The following is a 16,905-nucleotide window of genomic DNA, read 5'->3' on the forward strand; positions in this document are numbered from 1 at the left end:
TGTCACCGTTACCCGTTCTTAGCTCCTGCTCACCTAATAATCTTAGCCTCATCTCCTCTTCTGGGTCTTTTTTACTGTTGCTTGCATTGCTGTTTGTTTACTGTGAGGCCATTATTTCACTTAACAGTGTATTTACAGACTAGACAAAGAATTCCCAGCCTGGAGGGGTGTGGGGGGAGTCCTGTCTGGCCCCACGAGCTAAATGACACTTCTGAGCCCTGTGAGCGGTTTATTTTTTACATGCCAGAAGAAAAGCGCTGTTAAACTGGCGCGGGATCAGAGATGCACAGAAATTAATTTCCCCCCCTCTCAGCCGCGCTGAATGGACGCAGGAGCGAGCGGCGATTCCTCCCCGTACATGGGGGATAATATCTGCAGCTTCCTGAGCTCCAGCTGCTGAGGACAAAGGACGGCAGAGCTGCAGTGATTCCTGGAGGGAGGAACTTTAAGATGGAGGAATTTTAAAGAATGCCAAGGACAACCTCTTAAAAAAAAAATTGTAGGTGGAGCAATTCCAGGTCATCCGAATGCTTTGTAAGCTCAGGATTTATTTTCCTCCTTTGAAATAGTTGCCGTTGTGGCATTTATCTTTTGCGCTTTTTAACACACCGCCTGTGACCTTTGTATGATTGCATAAATTGGCCCGGGGACGCTGGAACAGTTATTAGGAACCCCTTTCTTATGTTGTTTCCTGAATTCCCACATTGTGGCGTGATGTGTGTATGGAAACTGCTCGCTTCCTCCCCTGGCAGCCGTTCAGACAGCCCTTGTGTGCTGGAGCTCCTGAGCGCTGCGCTGGGCGTGAGCTGGGTGCAGGGGGGAGAGTATCTGAAGAGAGAGAATTTGGATTTCGTGCGTCTTTGTTCTTTTCCAGTTCCGATAAAGCTGTTATCTCCATTGTGTGGGTTAAACACGAGCAGCGCTAGCCTTCTGTAGAATAAACAGCAGCAGATGACTTGAGGTTACTGTGCCTCGGGCAAGGCTAGCTGCTTCTCAGTGTCTGAATGAAGCAACATTTTCACTTTCCGTATGACTCTACCTTCTTCTCTCTTTACTCCCCACTCTATTTTCTTACAGCATGTGGGAGGGAGACGGGACGTGTGATTGAAGCTTACTTTCTAACTCTTTAATTCACTGTAGCTATATATTTCCCTTGCAACTCCACCCCACAGCATCTAGGAAATATGTGCCTCATTAACTTGTTCCGTCGTCTTTTTTTTTTTTTCTTTGCATTTGCAAACTGTAAGGTTATGGGATGTTAATGAATTGTTTACATGTGCTTCTACATTTGTTCCAGTGCATGAATATCAATTACAGGGGAAAAAATAGATGTTTATATACGCTGCGTTTGGGATTTCTGAAGTTGGACTTCCTGAAATCTTTTCCAGATCCTTCTTTTAAATGGGAAGACTTGCAAGTGTTGGAAAGGAGTCATTTCCTCCGAGCAGCTGAGGGGTAGATGGCTGAATCAAATTCTCTCATCGAAGAGCCCAAACGCACTCAAGTCAGTGGGCCGGGTCCCGCCGTGTGAGGATTTGATGTGTGGCCAGTTGTGGCACTTCTCATTCTTTCGGAAATGGATGTTGAACCTTACCAAGCGTGTACTACTTAATGGGCTTAATATTTACGTGGCCAGGCCATAGTACCGCACGCAGCCTGCTGGTGACTGCTTCTTGTTTGCTCTGTTCTTTCTCGAAGCTACCCTTTGCTGCTCGTCCTGCAGCATGGACAGCAGGGGCCTCACGGGGAGGGCTCAGGCACGTCGTATGAAAATGTGGCCGTGAATTGTGAGCAAGGCAGGGTACCGTGCTTTGTGCACAGATTCTCCCCTGTTGAAGGAGCAGTTGGTTACCTGGGGCCTTGTTTAGACTGGGGATTTGCCCTCGTTGTGGTGTGGGTCTAGGAGAAGTTAGAGATGCTTGCCCCATCCTGAAAGCAGAGCGCTGCCCCTGCTACGTGGAGGTTTGCAGCCTGCTGGTGCCCCGGTTGTTGCATGTTCCAAGCAGGGAGACTGGACTGAGGCTCTTTTATGAACACATTTTGGGATCCTTTGTGGGGAGATGGGCACAGAGGACGTTTTTTTTTTTTTTTTTTTTTTTTTTTTTTTTTTTGTGTGTGTGTGTGTGGAGGTTGTTACATGTTTAAAGCCAAAGTACTTTTAAAGTTGAAATTCTGTGGTAGCTGCATGATCGCAGGCGCTGAATCCTTCATCAAAAACCCCTCTGAGTGCCGTTACTGCCTTTTAGCAAGTGACAAAGTGCTAAAACAAAACAGCCAAACCTTGGGGAGCACTTGGGGAGCGCGCCGAAGTCCCTTCTGTTCCCACAGCCCCCCGGACCCCCGCGTGTCGGGGCAGTAGAGGTCCGAGCACCTCGGAAGGCGTCAGGCCGGCTGTTCGAGGAGCTCGGCTTTGAATTTCTGTGAAATAGAAGCGGCGGGGAGGCAGCTCCGCGGCGCTCTGCCCGCACGCCGCCAGGCAGCGCCCGCTCTCCCTGACGGGGCGGCGGGACCCGCTCCTCAGGGGCGCGTAATGGCGGGGCCGGGGGCTGGGGGGCTGGGGGCTGCGGGGGCCGGGGGCTGTGGGGCTGGGGCTGGGCTTGGGCTTGGGCTTGGGGTTGGGTTTGGGGCTGGCGTTGGGGCTGGAGCCGGGGGCGGGGGCGCTTCCTGCCCGCCCTGGCGGAGCCCCAGCCCGCGGGGCGCCTCAGAGGGAGGCGGAAGGAGGCGGAGGAGCGGAGCAGCCCGGCCCCGGCTCTCTGTCCGTCCGGCCGTGCACACCTCGCCGGCCCCGGGGCTCCTCCGTGCTCAGGTAACGGCGGGGAAGGAGGCGAGGAGCGGCCGGAGCCCGGCTGCCAGCCCCGGCCGCGATGCTGAGGGCTGCTGCCTGCTGCTGACAGCGCCAGGCTTCGCTGCCTGCCATTCCCCTTCCCCTTTCCTCCCCGCCTCGGATTTCCACCCAGCCGAAGGCGTATTTTTAATAAAAGTCGAGCCACTCGTCCAGCCCGGAGCACGGTCCCCTGTCCTCACAGAGCGCGGCTTGGTTCTGCAGGTAAAAAAGTTTGTGCCCTCCCCTCCGCTCGTGTTGACACTGAGGATGAAGAAGGATTTGCAAGTGAAAGCGCCCTGAAACGCAACATCTTCTGGAGGGAGCTCTGCCGCTCGCTTCTCGGGTCGCCAGTTCCACCCTTTGCCCCCGCTGCATCCACCGCGCTGCCCTTTACTCCCGGGGGTAAAAACCCAAACGGCAACACCAAAAAACCCGAGGAGAAAAACGACCTTCGGCAGCGGGGAAGCTCTGTGTGACCGACCCAACGAGCTGCCGGTGTCCAGTTGCTGAAAAGAAGAAAACCCTTTTGTCTCCAGCGGAGCTGTAGGTAAGAGCCATGCTCATGGCGCAAGGGACTCGGCGTTCGTTCCTGGAGCTGGGAGGCACCCTGGCGTTTGGCCGTCCTTGCTCGCTCCTTCCTGCAAAGATTGCTCTCCACCTTGCAAAACCGACACAGGAAAAATACGCTCGCCCACCCGTTTCACCACCGGCAGTGAATATTAGCTAAAATTCATACTTGTGTGCTCATGTGGAATCAGAGTAAAATTCGGTGCGAGTCAGGGAAGTGGGTTTGTGTCGGGCTGTGTTTGGAAGCAGAAGTGTTTCTTGCGATGCTCTTTTCAGAAAATAATTGCAGGCATTGTGCTTGTAATCCACGTGTCAAGATTGTCTTTGCTCGTCATGCTTCACGGAGAAGTATGTATGTGTGTTTACGTATGCATGCATGCACGTAGGGCTTCCACGATCAGCTGCGATCCCTTGTTTCAGACTGGAGTTTGTTTTACGTTACGTGCGTTATTCCTTGTGTCACAAGGCGTAGAAGTGTTGAGCCCGTAATTAAGGTGCATACACATTTTAGCAGATTATCGAATGTGGCTGGTAACGTGCTTGGTGCTGTGCAGTGAATGCGAAGATTTGTTTTCTTTGGGTTTTGTGTTTTTTAAGGCTGGGAACGCAGCAAGGACATGTGCACATAATAATTGGATGGAGGCCCAAGCTCTGTGCAGGGAAACACATTTTGTAGCGTACTCCTTTCTCTAGGGGCCAAGTGCTGGATGTGTTCTGGTTTATAAATGATAATACCGCTGTGAATTTCTGAATTTTTCCTTCTCCCCCAGCTCTCTGTCCATACCCACTTCCTCTAGGCCAAAATTTCATCACTACCAGGCTTTTGTGCAAGCGAGGGACCTGTGGAATTTCGTGTGGCTCGTAGCCGGACTCCTCCTTTGCAGGGAGGATTACATTGTTCCCTGTGGAAACACACAGCATCCATCCCCCAGCGGGAGGATCTGGCTGTTTGTGTAGTGGAACCAGCCTTGACATCACGCTCTTCCCCACTGCGTGGGTTTTTCCTGTGGATGATACAGGAAATGCTAAATACCTCTGTGTCGCAGTCCCTCTTCCTCTTTCTTTTTTTTCCCTCCTCTTCCTCTCCCCTTGGAGGGATTTCTGCGGGGAGAAGAAAGTGGAAAAGGCATTCTGCTTCCCCTGCGGAGGGAGGGCAGAAAGTCAGCAGGTGCTCAGCTGAGGGACCCTCGGAGAGCTGTAACAGCCAGCAGGGCAGCTGTGAAGGTCCAAGCAGCATCTGGCAGAGGACGTGATACAGGTTTGCTGTCTCACCACCTTCGGCTGCCCATGACTGTTTCAGGTGACCAGGTCTCTCCACCAAATCACGGGTGGGGATGCAAGAACCATCTTCTGGAGCTTGTGCTGCAGCTGGGGAGTGATGGCAGCACTGTGTTGGTTGTTCAGGACTGACACACAACTATGAAACCTATCGTCAAGACCATGACTGTTAATCTTTGGGTCACATTTTCTCCAGGGCTGCCTCTCTGCCTTCTCCTCCTAGCAGTAGGGCCATGAGCTGGCCCTGGAGAAATCTGTCCCCTGGGAGAAGTCTCAGTTGCAGGTTCATCTGGGGCACTTGGTCTTCCCTCTCTTTTTCTCCAGGACGCTTGTTTGCTGCATAACCTCAGTCCGTAAAACATTCCTGGGAGCCACAAGCACAAGGCAGAATGATTTGTTTCCTCTTTATTGAGGAAAGGGAGGATTTTCAGGAGGGAAAGGGGTGCCTGCTCTCCCCATGAGCTCTGTTTCTGGTTCTGGAGATACTCCGCAGGCAGCGCTGCCTGCCCCGTTGAGCTGGGCAGTGCGGGTAGGCAGAACGGGCCATACGGGGGGACACGGGGTTGTAGATCCCTCGGCGGCGCCGGCACCTCATAATTTTGGACTTGTTTGACCCGACACATATTTGAGTTTTGATGGCTGGGCAATATACTGATAGCAGGGCTCATTATTCTACCTGCTTACGGTGACGCATGGCATCGGCTTGCGCTGTAAACATTGCAGAATCACTATTGCTCTTTTGTAAGGCAGGCTTGAGCGACTCTGGACTAATGCGTGGCCCGCTTGGTATTGCAGAGTGCCGCCGCTGGGCCACAAGGTTTTCATATGCCTGCAATAAGAATGTATAAAAAAATCCCTGCAGTCTGTAATACAGCTCAAAGGGCAGCTGATTTAGATGTGCTTGAGTGTTAAGGTCAGGAGATCACATTCCACAGGTTGCTAGATGAAAGTTCTCGAAGAGGGTATAGCATAAATATTTGATTCGTGTAGAAGGGATTGGTGCAAATCCTTTTGTCCCTGCTCCAAAGATATTTTATAGGCAAAACACAGGGAAAAAAAAAAAAAGAACCAAGAAAAACTTACAGCTGCTTTGTGCTAGAGGAAGTGGAGTGGTAACACAGAGAGTTGTTGTTGAATTCCACTAAAATTCCTCTTGGATACCCCACCTTCAATAACAGCTAAGAGAACTGATGTTTTCAAACGTAAAATGACTCATAATGCATGGGCTCTGGAAGTTGGGTTTACCATTGTATGCAAACATTGCCAGCTGGTGGGGATCTTTCTGGATAAATAAGAACTATATTTGTACAAGAAGGCTTGAAGGATGTATTTCAGATGCATCCTGATTAGCATAAGCCATTCACTTTGTAAAAGAATAGCAAGAATCTCAGAAGTGGAGATAATTTAATAGTCCCATTGTTCTCTTTATTCTGTCCTTCATCGGCAAACTGACCGATCTTTTTATTTGGAAATCAGGTTGCCTTGCCTAACTGCCTCGTTTTCCCAATTGTGACGGTGAAACTGAGCACTTGCAACCCCCGAGTTCTCAAAACACAAACCCTTCTCCCTCTTTTATCCCTTCCTTTCATCTCCAGTTGAGTGTAATGTAGGGTTGTTTTTGTGTGTGGTTGGTTTCATTTTGGAAGGAACAACATGCACTATTTACCTCTGTACAGCATCCAGCACAATGGTGTCTTGGTCCATGGCTTGGACTCGCTGTCACTGTAATGAATGACAAGCTGGAGTGAAATTTCAGCTCATTAAAGGCTTTCTGTTATTAACGTAGAGCGAAATCTGGTGTGGCTGTAGGTTGTTGCCCTATCAGTGTGTATACAGAGATAAGTCTTTAATTCCAGAAGTATCAACAGTCCAAGTGTATGTCAATGTGAAATCCTTTTAGCTGTGAATGAATCTGTCTGCCCGTACCTCTCCTGGGGCAGGACTCCAGTCTGCAGTTGTGCTTCATTCATACTGACAGCTCCTAGAGAGCTGCAGAGCTGTAACCCGGTGGGAAGACAAAGCCCACGACGAGAAGGTCCCTGCGTGGTAAGATTTCACATCAAACTAACTAAAGCCTGGCTCCGGACACCTGTACATTATGAGACTCTACGCGCAGGGCAAAACAGGGTGAAATCAGGCTCTGTGCTGAATTAGAGAACGGACCTTGTTCTTGGCAAATGCTTCTTGGCATATTAGACGTTCCCACGTTGGGGTGAAGTGCAAACGCTTTCTGAATTCAGGAAGATGCCTGTCTTTCCCCCCTCTAACTTTTGTTGCACGGTCCCATATTTCAAGGTATTTCCAGACACTTGCTTTTGAAGAAGTCTCCTGAAAGGTTTCCGAACTGTGACAGCCTTGTGGATTTTTTTCCCCCCCTCGCTATTGTGGACGATACAGTGGAGTGGAATGTCCTTGCTTGCCAATGTTTGCTGCTAGGTATCCCCCTTCCATGGAGACCAAATGTTTATAATAGGGTGAGAAAAGCCATTTGTGGGGATTGGCAATAAGGCTGAAGGCTCTCTTTCTCCTCTTCTCTCCACTGAAACACGAGGGAGGACTTGGATCTCTCGGTCCGTCGGAGAAGTGTTCCAAATGCCCATTGCCGGGGCTGTAAAGGTTCAGGAAGCACCCGTGGATTTGTCAAAGTGATTTAGTCTGTTGTGTTGAATCTGGGCCACAACCGAGTTCTGTAAGCTCGTTTCCTGCTTTCAGGAACTCATCTCGCTTTTTGATGCGTGGTTGTTTTCTAGATGTGACTTTTGTCTACCTCTTTTGCTCGATCTTCTCTCCGTGCGTGCCCTGTGTATCACATCGTAGGCTTTAAATCATTGTCTTTATGAAGGAGCAGGCACACAGCTGCCCTCGGAGTCCAGATCGGCTGCAGGAGCTTCTCAGCTGTTAAACCCCGTTGGACAGGAGAGCGTATTCCCAAGACCTGGGAGGCAGTGCCAGGCACAGGAAGCGTCGCCGTACCGCCGCCTCCACGCCGTGGCTGCGTCTTCAGCTTCTGCAAAAGGTTTTGGCTCCTGCTTGAAACTGATCTGACGTGGAAGTTGTGTCCATGTGAAAACGTAGTGCATGGTAGGAGAGCTCAAAGTCAGCAGATATCCAGGTCTTGCATACAGCTTGGCTCTCCTGAGTAGTCTTGAAATGTAATCAAGGCAAAAGGAAATAAATCTCAACAGCTTTGGAGAACACTAGTGTGAAGGAGGCCCTAGGAGCAATGCATTTCTGAATATGCAGCATAATATTGGTCTGACTGGCCTATTACGCCTTCAGGTGAAAGGAGTTTTTCAGGGCTGCTGTAATTTGTGTTTACCTAGACACTCAGACGTAATTTTCTAGCTAATGATATATTTGAGACTTATCTGTGTATAAATGGGCATTCAGGGCAAAGCAGACACCTGGGATCAGTGGGAGATGGAATGAGGAATGAATGGGCGAGTGAAGAGGAGTAGGAGAATGAAAAGAAAGTCCTGAACAAAACAGAAAACTGAGACCAAAATAAGAGAGACCTGGGGAAGTTCTCAAAGCCCTCCCATCTTGTCCTAGGAGAGCGGTGGTTGCGTGCGAGTGCTTAGCTGAAGCGAAGGAAGGACGTGTGTTGGAGTCTGCTGCGAGGCCCAGGGGTCCTGGGTTGTGCTTGTGGATTTTAATGGTTGTCCGACGAGTTGTGCCTTGCTGGGAGCAGCTCCTCTATTGCTGGCCTAGCACTGGAAAACCAGGGGCGCTCTCCTCTCCCCACGAGCTGAAGCCTTAGTTTAAGTGAAGAAAAGCGCCCTGCTCTAATAAAGCTGGTCTTTGATACAAATACCAGCACTTAGAATAGCTGGTTGTAGACCGAGATTTTGCTGAGCCATTCTGTTATACGAATGCCTATGAATTAAGCCAATTTAAGTTTTAGTTTAATTAATTAGCTTTTGTGAGGCTCTCGTCTGTGTAAGAGTTGTATCACAGGAACTGTTCTTTGCCTTAAAATGCTTTGTTTCTCTACACAACTTGTTTTTTTAAATAGATTGCTTAGCCTTTTAGGATTATTTATTGCAACCCCCAGGGAAAGTAATTCCACATTTCAGTGACTTTGTTCTCTTCAGGGTTTGGTGAACATTTCTTCCTCTTCTAATTTGGGCAGTTCTGTGTCCAGCTGAAGCAAATTGTACAGCTCCGTGCTAGGACGAGCCCGTCCTGTCGTAGGGCTTGGGAAAACCAGGGTGGGAAAACATCTCCCTGGTTTGGCAATTTTTTTTCTTTTTTTTTTTAAAAAAAGAAACAAAACCAAAACCTCTTCCATATTTCTGGAGACACAGGACATGAGAACAATGCGAGATGGCTCGTGGCGCTCTGCAAGGATTTGGTAATCTGTAGTTACCGAAATCGTCACAGCCAAATGCTCTCGTTGGCTGCGCGTAATCTCTGTTAGGTTTTAAAAAACCACTCTTTTACTGCAGAATGACCAAAGTTTAAGAGACCAAGAGCAATCACGCAGTCTGTTCCACCCGTCCCTTGGGTAAGATCAGGGGGCTGTGGCGAGCAGGTGGAAAAACCCTCCAAGGTGCCTGAAAATACCTGGCTTTTCCTGGTGGTGGCTGCGGATTGGGCATGGAGCACCTGGGTCTTGTTCAGAAAGGAGCAAAATAATGAAAAACGTTGGCATCCATGGGGAGGAGAGTGGATTTAGCACCTGGAGAACAAGCGGTGCGTTTCTGGTTTGGAAAGCAGGAGACAAGAACAACTGATGTGGGAAGCCCCAGACCCTGTCCCAACCTGCTCCGATGGCGTTTGGGACGGATGGTGCCTTGGAGCATCGCAGAAGGCTGAAGTGGTGACCCAAGGGTCACGAGACATCGCTTGTGGAAGGCAGCCAGCCCCGAGGCAGCACCCCAGCTCCACCGTGTCTCAAGAGGTCAAGGTGCCAGGTTTTCCAGCCTCAGTGAGGCCCTGCGTCACATCCCCTGCCCATGGAAACAGGAGAGCTCCGCGTGCGTCCTGCTGCTGCCATTGCCTGCAGCCCGAAGGGGCAGCAGGGACACCCCGAGTTGTTTTGGGGTGGCTTCTGCACATCTCGTTTCAGCACATCTCTGCTTCCGCGGCGTAAGACCCCGGTGTGCTGTTCGTTCCTAACTGCACCATCAAAGCCCAAACGTGCAGATGTCCTTCAGCAGGGAAATACGACACAGCTCCAGCTTCTTGTTCCCCCAGCTGCTAGGGATACCTCGCAGGAGTAACTTCCCCAGCTGCACGAGATATTTAGAAAACTCCCCTGCCTCCTGCTTGTGGAGGTTCTAGGATGCCTACATCCTCAGTCAGAGCCGTTTCGGCAGAATCTGTGCTTAAAATACTTGCTGCTTCAGTCATTACGGACACTCCCCCTAGTCACGATGAAGTTTGTATTAGCCAGGACATAGTTTTGCTGGTATGGTTTACACAAGGCTTCCCGAGTCATACACCTAAAGCCAATTATTTCCTGCTGTAGCTGCTTTAGAGTGGTTGCTGGAAGAGTTGCAGTGAAAAAAAAATCAGTTCCCCGAGTGACATCGTTGTGGCAGCAGAAACATGGATGGGGCTGCGCTAAAACGAGCACCGCAATACCTTCCACCCAGCGTGGGGCTGAGGCTTAATTAATCATCTTACGATAATTAAAGGTTTTTACCAGGTGCACATGAAAAACCCAGGTGGTTATGATAAAGAACGACAGCAAAACCACTTGGAAAACATCCTTGCTTTCTAAAAATTTGGTGGTCTGGATCTCCTCTTGGGTTTTGCTTGAAAAAAATAACGCAGGGCCATCTTTTTAACCCCCGCTGCCCCGTTTGGATCACAAAATGGGCTTGGGCCCTCCGAGCCCTGCAGTAGGGTTTGTTCCCTTTCCTGGGCCGTGGCATCTCGGAAGGAGCGTTGCCAGCTCTGCCAGGATGGGCTGGTAAGGTAGCTGTGTTTTGGCTGGTTCCCTTTATAACGAAAAGAAAAAAGGGCCAGCCTTGTGGCAAAGAAGGGCCCATGCCCAACTGCTCGCCTAGCTCTGTGACTAGTCCCACTGAGTCCTGTGCGACGGCTCCCTGAAACGAGAAGAGCCCCTCCTTACGAAAAAGGGCTTAAAATAGTTGAGGTGGTGGCAATGCCGGAAAAAGCCAGAAAATGCCATGCTAGTGTTAGGCCGGAGCGATTTCTTCCCTACGCCCTTCTCCGCCTGCAAGTTTTCCTTGTACCAACTTCTAGCGCGCGTTCCAGGATGTCGGGGCTGGCGCCGTGCTACCTTAAGGCTGCTCCAAACCCCTACAGCTGCCTGGGGAGCGCGTCTCCGTTGTTTTCAGGACTTAAGCTTTTGGGCTCGGATTTTGACTTTATTTTTAATGCAGATGCCGATTGTAATCTTCTTTTTTATCTCCTCGGCAATTAAAAGAGCCCGATGCTATCAGGAGGGACAAATGATGCGCTGTCAACGTTTTGCTCCCTTCTGATAACGCACATGAAGCTGGTTTGCATGTTGGAAGATTACATTTTCCTCTCACATGGTTTTCATTATCTGAGAGCCCCGAGGAGAGGCCTGGATTAAATCAGGGGAGGAATGGCGAAACCACACAATGCAATGAAAATGGTGCTGAGGCATACTTGGGATAGTTGTGGGACAGGGGCTGCTGACGACAGAAGCAGGGCGCTGCCTGAGTGCTAGCAGCGGCGAGAAGCGGAGCTCTCTGAAAAGACAAAACAAAGCCTGGTGCCGAATTCACGTCGCGGCTTGGGCTTACAACAATTCCTGCATTCTGCAAGGATGGTGACTGGAGATCTGTGAAGCTCGAAGCAGATGAATCTGGGAGGCAGAGCTCCGAAACGAGACGTGGGGTGACTCGAGCCAGATCGAGCTCACGCGGGTTTATCGAGACGGCGTCTGAGAGGTGAGATCTCGGCCTCTGTTAGTGCAGAGCTCCTCCTGCTCGTCTTGGAACTGCGGCTCCGGGCAACGGGCAGAAATGGCAGCGCAGGCCCCTGAGGAGTTGTCTCCGCACAGATGTGTGCGTGTGCCTGCTAGCGCTGCCTAACAGTTGGAGCAAGTGAGTGGTGCGCCGTACTCGCTCAGAAGCGTTCCCAGCACAGCCGGCCGGGTGAACGCCCCCAGCCCAGTTTTCCTGGTGGAGCAGGATGTTCAGAAAAACGTCCCTTGGAGTAACGCCGTGGAGTTCAGTTCTGAAATGTTGTGGAGGAGCTTGAAATTCCGTAGCTTTCTTCCCTAAATGCCTGAAGTCCTGAAGTGTTCCTATTTATACCAGCCTCTGTAGGGCTTCTTCTTTTTATTTTTGCTTCTTTTTTTTTTTTTTAATGCACAATCTAAATCTTGGTTAAGGTTCTAGGTACCTCCCTGGGAAGAAATTGGCACTTAGCAGGGAGGGAGCAGTAATTCTGAGGTCTTCTGAGCTTTCCCTCGGAGATGTTATTTAGAGGGGTGGGTTCTTCCCGTGTTGCTGTCTTGACTTCTTATTCAAAGCCGAGCAACTTGCTACTTTTTTGTGAAGCCTGCCAGGCTTTCTCGGGCTTCTCTGTGCCCCATTCCTGGTACCGGGAGCTCTGGAGGACGGTCGGTGGCTCCTGGTGCAGCTCTCTGCTGCTTCACCAAGGTGGGCTCGGAGTCGTCAGAGCCGCGATCGATCCGCAGGTGTTCCGCTGGCCTCTCGCTCTAGTTGCCAGGTGATCTAATCTCAGGGGTATGCATATTATTTGCACCCCTCCGGGTGACATTGTTCTTGTTTTTAGTGAAAAGGAGGAAGTTTTTCTTGTTTGCCCGGTGACTCTGTCCCTCTGGTATGAAGATGAGTAATGCTGGCGCCGCTCCGTGCACCTGCTCGGTGCCACCCTCCAGGATCACCTGAGCCAGTCAGCAGATCCAAGCAAGCAGGGATGGGATGGGATGCTCGAGTGGAAGCTGGGGAAGTGCTTATGGCTGGAGTCTGAAACCCACTTTGGTTGGGAGCAGGTGCTGGAGCGCTACCAGGATGCCGGTATGCCTCGTGTGCCGCCTTGCGGCTTTGGGTGTTGGCGCCAGGCCTTGGGAACCTTTATCCTCAAGGGCTGCCCTAGCGCATACTTCTCCTTCCCTCCTCCTTGGGTAGGGCTGGAACGAAACGGAGAGCATTCAGCGACAGCCTGCACCATGCATTAAAGAATTTTTAGACCCCGCCCTCGTGAGTCCAGTGCTCCCAGCCGCTTCAAAGCGAGCGTGTGTGCCGAACAGCTGTGTTTCCAGTGGTCTCACCGGCGCTCACGTTGAGCCAATTGTGCAGGATCAGGCCGAGTGCACGCTGGGCTTTGCACAGCCCGCGTAGCAGAGGCGTATTTCCATGAAGCTCCGGGTGACTCAGCATGTGAGCTGGGCTCTGCGATTGCCCCAGGGGTTTCCCAGCCCGTCCTTGCTGTGCTATCTCTGTTTTGTGTTCCTCTGCTCTGCCCCAGCGCGCAGGTATGTCTGAAATAACTCCGCACCTAAAAACCAACCGGAGCCTTCATCCAGCTGATAAGCATCCCATCACCTGCTGCCAACCAGGCCAAGTGCTAATACATGAGCGTTTTACCAAAAAAAAAAACCCCAAACCACAGAATTACTTAGCACAACCTCCAGGCCACTCAGAAACCCACTGCCTGAAGAAGCTGCGCTTAGTGAGCTTGGGCAATCTGTCGCTGGATCGCTCTGCGTAAGAATGACCCAGAACTTGGTAGGAAAACTGAAAGTGCTTAACTGTACTCCAGCCCTTCCGAGGTGGTGAACCTGTTCCCATCCCACCTGATGTGTAAGCTAATTGGCTTCTTGACTAAGCACTCATCCTGGGCAAGTATGCACAGGCTGCCCTCACAGGGACTCTTGCATTCCTCCCGGTTTCACAAGCTGAAGAAAGATGCTTCTCTTCACTTGTGAAGTTGTTATTGCTCCACGCAGGTTAATTGAGCCCTGGCGTTACAGCCACTCATCAAGCAGTGGTGAGTAGCTCACTTGTCTAAGCTTGTTTATTTTTATAATGCTGCAAAATATTTGCATGCTGCACAGAAATGTGCTGCTTTGGTTCCTTGCAGCCTGGCGGTATTATCATTTTAAATTCTTCATTAATCTCTCTTCCTCATGAGGGACTGGCAAGGCTCCAGCACGTAATTGCGTGATGGTTGAGACAGAACCTTGGTTGCTGCAGTTTTACACAACGCCCTGTGAACGCGGGCCTTGTCTTCCTTACGCAGCGCTAACGCTCCCTCCCCTTTACGTCCGCCTGTGATCTCGGCACGGCTGCGTGCAGCACCTCGCAGTTCCTGGGTTAGTGCTGCCCGCTCTGGACTCAAACGTACAGGTACGATCTTACGAGAGACGATTTCAGGCTGGAGGTTAGAATAAGGTGGTGAGGTGACAGAGCTGCCATGCCTGCCGAATCTGTCCAGCTTGGGAAACGTACCTCACGGTGCTTCCTTGGGGCAGAATCGTTCTGAAGCTGAATTTTCCGCTCGGAAAGCAAGGTTTTTCGCTAGGCTTTGTGGTTACCAAGAATGCACTGTGCAGTGCAAAAGCCAGGAGAGTTTCTCAGAGTTTTTGGTAGTCTGAAATGAACCGAGTGTAGTTAACTATCCATCTTAATAGATTTAGGCTAAACCCCAAAAGATGTCTGTTTAAAATGTTTACAGAACCTGTTCCAATTTCCTTCCAGCTCTATCATAACAACTTTTCCAGTGCACCTCACTAATTTCAATCTTTGGCAAGCTGGGAACTGAAATTGCTGGAAGAGCCTAACTCAAACAGAATTTGGTGTCCAAATAAATAACACATGGGCTACAGGACTGATTGTACTCTTCATTTTTTTGTGTTTCGTTACATAAAATAGTTCGACTGACTGGTTCTGCCATGAGTTTCCAGCTTGCCCAGAAAGCAGATTCCAGGAATGCTGCCACCCAAGTTAGTTGCACAAGATTTTCTTTGTTAATTAAAAAAAAAAAAAAAAAAGGATGGAATAGGGAAAAAAAAAAAACAAAACAGGCTTAATGCTAACAGATTTCCAGTTGGGACAAAAGTCATCTTTGGGTGGAAAGGCAGCATCGTACTGAATATTTAAAGAAACTGAATTTGTTGCCCAGACTGTCTCCACGTTGTACCTCCGTCCACCTCTTGTTCCGGATTTCCAGGCTGATCCCTAGTTTGCACCCGCACTAAAAGGAGTTCATTCGGCCCCAGCAGATCCTTTCAGCGTGCTCTCCCGCCTTTAGATCAGCAGCACGAGCTTGGAGGGCGGCGCAGTGAAGCTGGGTGCGTGGAGTGGTTGCATGCAGCGCTGCCTCCTTGAGCGTTCCAAGGGGTCGAGCGCGCACAGATTGAATTTGTCTGCGGAGGAAAATCTTCGAGGCAGGACCTCAAGCTGGGTTGTATCTTTGTATTGAAAAAAAAATAAACACACACACGCCCCTTACATTTTTCCAGTTGAGACAAAAGAAATCTTTGGGTGGAAAGGCAGCACCATATTGCATAATAAGAGCCTTTTTATGCTCTAATGAAAAGGGTTGCTTCGGGCAACTTTGTTTAAAAAAGAAAAGAAAAGGCAGAGTCGATGATAGTGGTGTGAGGGGTGCGAGGAATCCTCCTCTGCTGTTGTGCAACACTGGGAAAAGAAGCTAGAAACCGCTCTAGTTATCTGCTATCTTAATGCCTGGTTTAAAGGTTCCTTGCTGCATATTTGCTGGCAGCTGTTTCCAATATATCCCGCTCGAGCTAAGTCACCAGTTAAGAATTTGACATTAGATGTTTTTTTCAACCACCATCTTGCAGTACCACACAGCACAGCCCTGTTCCCTGCTCAGATACTGTTCATCTGCCTTGAAATTGCTGTTGACACCTCCAGTATTTAACGTGCAGATCGGAGATAGTGGTTGTTGGGTGTGGATATGTGCCGTAATGAGGCAGAGACAAGCATCCACGGCCGCGTTCCTTCGCTACGTCTGCTCATTTTGTTTTCTGCTGCGTTCCAGGAGAGTAAGTTAAGTGACACATCCCAATGGCTAGCTGTAATTTCACCGTTTTTGTTCTTTTTACCCGTAAAACACGCGCGCACCATGTGCACACACAAGTACGTTCCCCATCTTTTGCGTCGTTTGCCTTTTTATTTAGGACACCTCTAGCAGTAGAGCTAACTCCTTGAATAACACACCGAAACACGCGTTCTCCTGTGTTCTCCTCCTTCTCCCCTCAATGGTTAAAGTTTCTTTAGTGCTTCATATTCTGAAAGGGAAAAGTAACGTAATTAAAGCACGTTTGGGGAATTGGAGCTGGGCTCTGCAGTGTGTTTCTGGCATATACTTTGGCAGCGTCCTTTTCTTTCCCTCGCTTTCCCAGTCAGTAAAATAAAGGTAACGCTCATGTACTGATCATTCTCACAGTCATTTCTGGGGTGTGATTCGTGGAAGTTAATAAAGTACTTAGCCACAGCACCTTTCATCAAAGGATTTCTGCTGATACAATTTGCAATATACAGTACCACTGAAAAGGGAGCTGGGAGCACGGGGTATCATCATCTGCGCTGCAGCTTTCATTCTTAGCAAAAACAACCCTAAAAAAAATCAACAAAAAAAAACCAACAATGGAGTTAAAGAATTAGAATTAGCGGGTTTTAATCACTGTTTCACTTGGAGGCACAGATGGGACAGAGCATTACTTGGCTACATTTAGTCTTGGAGCAGAAATTGTCATGATTAAAGCAGCAGCTGGAGTAGATTGTTAGGGACAGGGGGGTTCATTCATCCTAAAGGGATCAGAATTGCTGGGCTCTGGGAGAAAACAAGAAGCTACAAAAGGAATATATGAAATATGGGCCAAGGTTTGTTATTTCTAGGGTCTCGTCAGCCAATTAAAACGATGTTTTCAATGCTTTCCTCAGAATTATTTTGGAAGCGAGGACAGTATCAAGTGATCTGGCCTGCTGAAGAGGATACTGAAGCCATCTCTGAGCGGAGATTTTGGACTTGCAGGAGGAAGGCCGTGTGCCCCCATGTGCCAGAACTGCTCCTCCTTACCAAGGAAGTCAAAGTGAAGGACATAGGTACGTGCCACTTCACCTAGGGGTTCAGAGGAATCACATTCCAGGCCTGAATTCCGGGTTTGGTGTGGCAGCCTTGGAAGGGGGATTTTAACTTTCTCTTCGTTAACAATTGCAGAAGGGTTTTGTCTGCCTGACGCATCAAGGCCTTCTGTTATAGGGGCAGGCTCGTGGGGCAGGCTGTCCTGA

General features: G+C 49.7%; 1 protein-coding gene across 5 annotated transcripts in view; it reads left to right on the forward strand.

Annotated features, from left to right (window-relative positions):
* Positions 1 to 16,905, forward strand: part of AMOT (angiomotin) — a 60,282-nt gene that overhangs the window by 8,146 nt on the left and 35,231 nt on the right. For 3 of the 5 annotated variants that reach the window (XM_035323792.1, XM_035323791.1, XM_035323795.1), the window contains exon 2: positions 16,558 to 16,719. Coding sequence is in view for 1 of the 5 variants with exons in the window: in XM_035323791.1 (XP_035179682.1) it covers positions 16,558 to 16,719 (162 nt within the window). In the remaining 4 variants the exon portion in view is untranslated. Of the gene's footprint in view, positions 1 to 3,001; positions 3,372 to 11,101; positions 11,563 to 16,557; positions 16,720 to 16,905 lie in introns of those variants that run through there. The other 2 variants (XM_035323793.1, XM_035323794.1) reach the window with 2 other exon arrangements.

This window comes from Oxyura jamaicensis, chromosome 4, assembly GCF_011077185.1.
Source record: "Oxyura jamaicensis isolate SHBP4307 breed ruddy duck chromosome 4, BPBGC_Ojam_1.0, whole genome shotgun sequence".
Lineage (NCBI taxonomy): Eukaryota > Metazoa > Chordata > Aves > Anseriformes > Anatidae > Oxyura > Oxyura jamaicensis.